Source organism: Aplysia californica, unplaced genomic scaffold (assembly GCF_000002075.1).
Source record: "Aplysia californica isolate F4 #8 unplaced genomic scaffold, AplCal3.0 scaffold00310, whole genome shotgun sequence".
NCBI lineage: Eukaryota > Metazoa > Mollusca > Gastropoda > Aplysiida > Aplysiidae > Aplysia > Aplysia californica.
The window spans coordinates 578,035-585,534 of NW_004797580.1; the positions used below are offsets into that span (position 1 = coordinate 578,035).

General features: G+C 36.9%; 1 protein-coding gene across 1 annotated transcript in view; it reads left to right on the forward strand.

Annotated features, from left to right (window-relative positions):
* Positions 1–7,500, forward strand: part of LOC106012276 (otoferlin) — a gene marked incomplete in the record, with an annotated part of 14,619 nt that overhangs the window by 2,378 nt on the left and 4,741 nt on the right. The window contains 1 exon segment of the mRNA XM_013084697.2: positions 4,777–4,845. Coding sequence (XP_012940151.1) covers positions 4,777–4,845 — 69 coding nt within the window.

The window sequence follows — 7,500 nt, forward strand, 5'->3', positions numbered from 1 at the left end:
CAGGAGGGGGGCTCAGTGTTTATTGAGGACCTTCTCGTCTTTGATTGGAAGGCAAAATGAGTAGGGGGTCATTTTATTGGGGATTCTGCGCTTGTTTTTAAGACGGCTCTGTCTGCGTGCATGTGAGCTTGATTTCTCTCTTGATAGTCGTTAACGAATTCTCTACATCCTTTGCCATGGTCTTCATCTAGTCATTTGGTGTCCACTCTCTTCGACCTACGCACGAAAACGCTTTGGTTCTGAACACGAAGTGGGTTAAATGACGTTACTCTTTACACTTTCTGTTGTCCAATCAGCACTGTGATCTATGTGTAGTGTTGTCATCTCTTTACTGTGGTATGATTCAGCGACTTTGTGCGAGACACGAAGATAAAAATGTATATTATTATTTCAAACCTAAAATGTATATTATTATTTCAAACCTATTGCAAGCTTTTGAAGCATAACGAGTGTAAATAACGACGGTACCTTTGAATTCGTCTCGAAACTCAGTATTATACAAGCGTGCAGGATGTATATAGGTTGTTATGGTACTGGTGCAACACCTTGTTTCAACACTGTAATGTTATATTATTTTACAAGAAAAACCTCTGAAATGTGTGTCTGTCCCTGAAAAGACCGAGAAAAGTATGCAGAGAACTTGAAGAATTGCCCCAGTCGACCTGATTTAATTTCAAGAACACACCATTGTGGACTCTAACCAGTGTCTGTTGCACCATAGGCTAATATAGCTAACACATCGCACGTATGCCTAAATCATATTAACAAAAATAATCATTCATTCTTTTGAAACTTCAAAAATTCAACGTGAAATGGCGCTTGCATGACAGGCTTTTTTTTCTGAAGCCCAGTGATATATGAAAAGCAATCATTAGCAAACGCGTTTTTTCTTGAAATAGGGGGTCGATACGTTTCCCAGTACTATAATATGTTATGGTCTTGAACTTCTTTCAACGTAGTTATTAGTCCTATTGAATCTTGCTGGCCTCGTCGTACTTTTTTCATGTAGTCCTAGAACTTCTTTCACTCTGGCATGCCACAGATGTTTATCAGTTGTTTTCTTCAAGCCTCTGCTTGTCCTGCAAAAGCGCATTTTGCTACAAAATGAATAATGAAATATGAGTAAAAAGCAGAAAATGACTGTAAACAGCGCCATGCATACTCTATAACTCTGAGCTCAAGTTTTCTGAAAGTGTCGGCGAGTGAAATAATAACGATATGCTGTTACGGTTGTTGTTGTTGTCTCGTTTGTGATTATAATTTTTGATATTCTTGGTTCTGCAGTCAAGTTCTTATGCTGTTGTTGTTGCAAATAATAATGCTTAAAGTCCCCGATAACACAATGAATTAGGCTATGACGTGAAGCTTGGCAACTTCTATTACGGCCAGTCTCGGACAATCCAGACAGTGCGAGAAGCATGCCAGTAAAACAACGGTGGAACTCGATAAATATAGCTTTCATGTATGTATATCGACCTCGCATCCTTTGCCTGCAAGAAGATAAAAGCCTAACCCCTTTCCCTATCAGGGGTCAGTTCGAGACGAAAGTGGTTTCCATTGCTGTAGTCCAAGTTCAAATCTTTGTGGGGTCCAATTCTTTTTTCTGAACCATCCTAGAATGCTATAGTTTTTCCGTGTGTAATCTCGGGGTATCAAGCGCTTCCCTTTAGAAAAGCTGCACATTGTTTAATGGTGTTGAATCTTCAAGATCAAGAACGAGACCTATCAAACACCAAACTTCCACCGTTTTCACGAAATAACGCAGCGATAGCAAAGGATTATGTTCGTTTTTATCTGCTTTTATCCCTCACGTAGCTTTTTTTTAGACCATACGAGCAAAGGAATGAATGGAGAACCATGATCGCCGATGTCTGTCGCAGATCTGGCACTTGATGATGGTGATGATCCCTCACTTTTGTTCCTGCATAGAATACCGGCGTCTGTGGTGTAGTGTGTACGCTCTCAGCCTTAGATAGCAGAAGGTCTGAGTTCGATCTCCGTTTAAAGAGATTTCTTATTACAGTATCTATGTCTTGTCTTTTGTAATGTTGTACAGTACTCATCCCAGGTTTGAAGCATCATGAGCTTCCCAAATGATCTAGCTGTGCTGATAAGGGCGTACAAAAAAGCACGAACATGCAAAACCTCCCTGGATTTCTCTTGGTCGTCTGTTTATTTGGCGTCCATCTGAGGGTGGTTTTATAGAGTGCAGTGCTCAGCAAGCACAGGATGTGACTTACAACACTAGCTTGCGAACAGACAGTCAATTTAAATGATTAGGTAGTAAGAGTGTATTTTTATGGTGCTGTTGCCTTTTATATAGCAAATTTCACTAGTAGTATGTCAAGTTGAATTATATTCAAGACTCTTGTGACCTCACAGTTTTGTTGGAATTACGATCTAGAACAATGGCTCTACCTTTAAGGATTAATCATTTTCTCCAGCATTGTCATTTAAGCTTGAAAGAGTTGTACCATGCCTTAGTGTGTCAAGCCGTACTGTCTCCATTTGAGGCATCTTTTTATCATCAACTGTCTTTTTAACAGACTTTAAAAGAGTCTGGTGAGCCTTTTGTTGAAAATTGAGTCAAAAGATCGTTTTTAAGGTTTTTGCACTATTGTATACCTGAAATGTGTAGAAATCGAATGTAATGTACGTATTGTAGATTTTGACGGCAAATTTTCTCTGAATTGTGTTTATCATAGACAGAACACTACGAAAATCCTAAAATCTCAATTTTTTTTTCCCCTGGAGACTTGAAATTTGGCACAATGATGGTTTGTCCATAATTTGTGGGTAACAGAATAGCCCGTTTGTCGTTTCTCGTAGATGACAGCGTAAATGAGTATTTATATCGAGTTGGGGTAAGGGGGGTGGGTATGTTTCCAACACTTTTTATGTCATGAAATTTAAAGTCCTGTTAGTAAGGTTACACCCATGAAAACACCCAAGTAAAAATAATAGTGACCCTTTTGTCTCATGATAGATCTGGCATTTCCATTCCTATCTTACAAAGTAAAACTTCTTTCTTTGCATTTGAGATTTTAAGAAATCAAAGGGGTGTATTTACGTTCAATATGGCCGCCATCACCATGGCAGGAAGTGACATATGTCATGGACAACGATCCAATTCTTTCGGAACTGTAATATTAGATTGCATTATACTAGATTCAATTTTATTGGGCTGTAATTAAAACGAAACAAATTGACCTCACCAGACACCCTCTCCCCTTTTTTTCGCAGCTGAAAAAAAATGCAGAGTACATGTACTTAAAATATGTTCGTACAGTTTGAGAATATGTTTGGTTTTCTTTATTTTTTAAATCAAGAAATCCGAGGTAATATTCGAAGGAAAACTACATAGTTCAACGACTTTGAAATTATTTCATTAATTAATTGATGACTGTTTGCACCCAGTTTAAAAAACCTACGATGTACCCTACATGCACTATATTTATAGCTGTGCCTACTTGTTATTTTAAGTTGTTTAAAGGGAGGTGGATGTATTTGGTTGGAAAGAAGTGATACCCCCTTTCTTTTCGGCTAAATTACACAGTTGTTTAAGGGGTGCACTACTCGATGTGAATGTGTATTCTCTACGATTTATAATTTAAGTTGTCTAAGTACTACATAATGTGCCATGAGACCGTTCTGCTCCGCAGTTAAACCTGTTTAAAATGTTTTTTGTTTTTCATTTATTTTCATTTTTTTAAAGTTTTGTTTTGTTTTTCTGGCTGGTATAAATAATCAGCAATATGTTTGTATCACTAGGGTCCATGTTTCGTTCCTTGCGGCCCGCATAATCATGTTCAGCTGCGTTGTTTTCTTGTGAAAGTTCTACCCCCACCCTTTTCTTGAGCATAATGTCTATCTTGTGTACCCTGTCTTGTCCCGGGGCTGCTTTTGTCGTTACTGCGTGTACGAGTGAACGTTTCTGAAACTTTGGGCTACTTTGAGATTATTTTATTGCTTTGAAACGTTTGAATTTTGAAATATATTATTTCAAAACAGTGTAGTTGAATAAGTTAAGATTTAATACACCTTACGACTCGTGAGAGAACAGTTTAAGAATGCTGTTTTAAAGTCTTTCAAACACTCGAAAACGTTGTGAAATTACTGTTACAGCTGTCATTGTTACAAGGTTTATAAAATCCATTGTTTACTTGTTTCTTTATTTTACATTTGTTTGCTTCAGTTGTTTGTTGTTGTTTTTGTTTTCTTTCAGATGTTTAGGGTCATTTTTTAATAATATTTTTTTTTTGGGGGGGGGGATAGGAGGGTTGTGGTTGATTTGTATAGTTATAGTCATGAAGAATAGGCTCTATAAACTCAAGGCGTATATTATTATAATATGTGTACTATGTTTCTTGTCATTTACTTTCCTCCTTAAACATATAATCATAGTTATATTGCTATTTGTTTGGAAGGGAGGATTATTTATCTGTGTATATGTGTCAAGTATATGTGTCTATGTTTGTATGTGTGCGTAAATGTAAATGTATGTGTATATGTTTGTGTGTGAGTATACGTGTTCGTGTGTGAATATACGTGCTCGTGTGTGTGTGTGTGTGTGTGTGTGTGTGTGTATGTGTGTATGTGTGTATGTGTGTGTGTGTGTGTGTGTGTGTGTGTGTGTGTGTGTCTGTGTGAAAGTGCAAAGTTGTATGTATAGGTATTTGTCTATATGATTTATTGACCCTGTATATTTCTGTGCGTATTATCCTATGTTCCCATCCTTGAAAAGGACCCTTGGATGTTGTATTCTTTTCTCGCTAGAAACCCTTCGACGAGTCGGACCTGAAGGCGGCCTACCTTACCCCGCCCTATGCCCGCAAAACGCTCGTGGTACTCCTCTCCCGTAGCGGTTCCATCCTCCTATATATACTAACTAGCTTTGGTTCCTTTCCACGTGATACTAGCTACTAACAACTCACACCCACCCTGTATCTCACATTGATGTCGTGATCAACTCACACCTGCAAAACGATCGACTTGCCATCAATATCTTACCAATAGTTTGTTTTTTTTACTTGCAGCATTTTAAAATTAATTCTTGCTCTTCACGTTTATCAATGTCAAGACTGATTCATTCGGTCATTTCTCCTGTTTGTATAGCCTGCTCCTGTTCATTTCTTGAGGGCTTCAATTTAGATTTTTCTTCTGTAATATCTAAATTAAGAAATACTAGAATGAACGAAATCTTATACCACAGACAACTTAACAATACGCTATTCTGCTTGCTTCTAAATGATCGAGGGGATTTTTCGATTTTGTTCTCTAACCTTTGTGAAATATGGTTTCATTCTGTTCGACGAAACCTTAGAAACTCAACTGAAGTAATTGCCAGAATTTGAAAAAGACTATCTGAATGTCAAACCGTTTCTTTTATAGTACTTTATTGTAGTGACGTTTGGGTAAAATCATGGCCCATATCAGGGTTTACGTAGGCAAGTCAGAATAATATTATGAACTTAACTTAAACGTCAGACTAAGAATACAGTTCTCTAAGAATCTAAGTACCTTTTCCACAGTCTTCCAGTCCAAGGAAATTGTCCTTTAGTAGTCACAATTTATTTTTAAAGCAAAATACAAGATACAATAACTTGCATGAACCTAACGTAGAAATGAAAAAAAAAGATCCTGAGCAGCTTTATCAATTGTATGAAATTTTGTTTCATTGACAAGCATTTGAGGCAATACAAAATGAATACATTATAATTGTCTGAGTCATAATATGACCATGGTTCGGGGCCGAGGGTTCACAGCTCACTGTAAAACTGACTAGTGCTAAGGAGAAGGGGGGGGGGGTAAGAAAGACTCGTTCCGCAGGTGTGGGTGGTAGTGATGATGATATTATATTGGAGATGATCTTTGGTGTCTGGTTCGATCTGAAATTTCTGACTTTTTTTTCAGACCATATTTTGCTTTGTATTCGATGTTCACATAACCCTGCCTACCATAAAAGTAAGCAGGATTATAATATCTTTAAGAATGCAAAACGTGTCTTACTGATGAAATAATGTCTTTCCTTTTTATGTGGTTCATGGAATTATGTATTTACTTTATAGACTAGAAGTGTATTCATCTTTGGGAACCGGCTCCTTCTTTCCTTGAAATATGATAGAACTGTTTTCTTTCATTTCTGCCTTATATAGATGCCTCAAATCGTACTACATTTCTAGTGATCATTAATTGCTGAAATTACTTTGTTTCTTTTATAGATACAAATAGGTAGGGATATCTTATTGAATTTGTTTACTTTTTTTCGGGAATGGAATGGAAGTTGGGGGGGGGGGGGTGTAGTGATAGCAAACATATTTCTTTTTTACAGATTCACATATCAAATGTGCGAACAAGACTAATAATAAGAATTGAAGTTTCAATAAGGAGAGATTTCTTGTCGTTCCTCTAGAAATACTCATTTCCTTTGAACACAGTTCACTTAAAGAGAACTGGATACTCCGCCATATGTAGTTGATGTTGATTCTTGTGTGGCCAGTTTGTGTTATAAAGGGGTGTAGAAATAAAAGAACCAAAGAATGAAATTATGATTGCAGCCATCGTAAATGTGTAGTGTATTTTTATTCTGTTTTTTTGTGTCGTTCTAAAAGGTTTTACTTTTTGTTTTGTTCTTACTCTTTTTCTTTGACTGAAAAAAAGAAGTATCACAATGTTTCAAATTCTCACAGATTTCAAATTTTCGCTTTTTAAAAAAGTTACAGTATCGAGAATAATATAATTTATTGTTGAATCTCGCTGTGATGTAATACCATGCATTGAGCGATCATCGCTGCATTTGTCTGCGTGTTGCTGCGTTGCCTGTCTGTTCCTACGCTTGCCTGTCTGTTCAACTGTTCAATCAATTCGCACGCTCACTTTTTGGATTTTTTCTGCATCTTTATCACTCACAATGCTTGCGGTTCTTTCATCACTGTTCCATTTTTCTATAAGTGATACCAGTATTCTAAAGGCCACTAGTAAGGAATGCCATCAATGTACGCAACGGTGAACTTTTCTTCAAAACTGTTACCTGGAATTGAAATTGACTTCAACCAAAATTCCTATCGTTTATTATGTATTTTTGTCAGCATGATCAACAGAACGAAGTGCATTGCATGATACCTGGACACACCTTGACCATCAATGATTTATTTATAGAGGCACCAGCAATTCATGTCCAGGTGCTGTTTTAGCCATTTTGACACACCCAAAAACACTACATTCCAATCTTTGAAGCATGGCATTAGCATTTCCGTTTGAAGCTGATGGAAACTGCATCATCTCCAAAGAAAGCAATCTGTAAAAATTGGAATAAAAAAATAATGCTTTATGTAGTAGTAGTAGTAGTAGAATAGGAGTAGGCTATCTGTTTCATTTATTTTTTTATTTTTTTGGGGGGGGGGTTTGTTGTTTTTTTTTTTTATCGAAGTATTACAGTGCATTATGGAAAATCACAACATTTAGCCAAAATCAGCACCCCAACATGTTCTTATTGTGTAG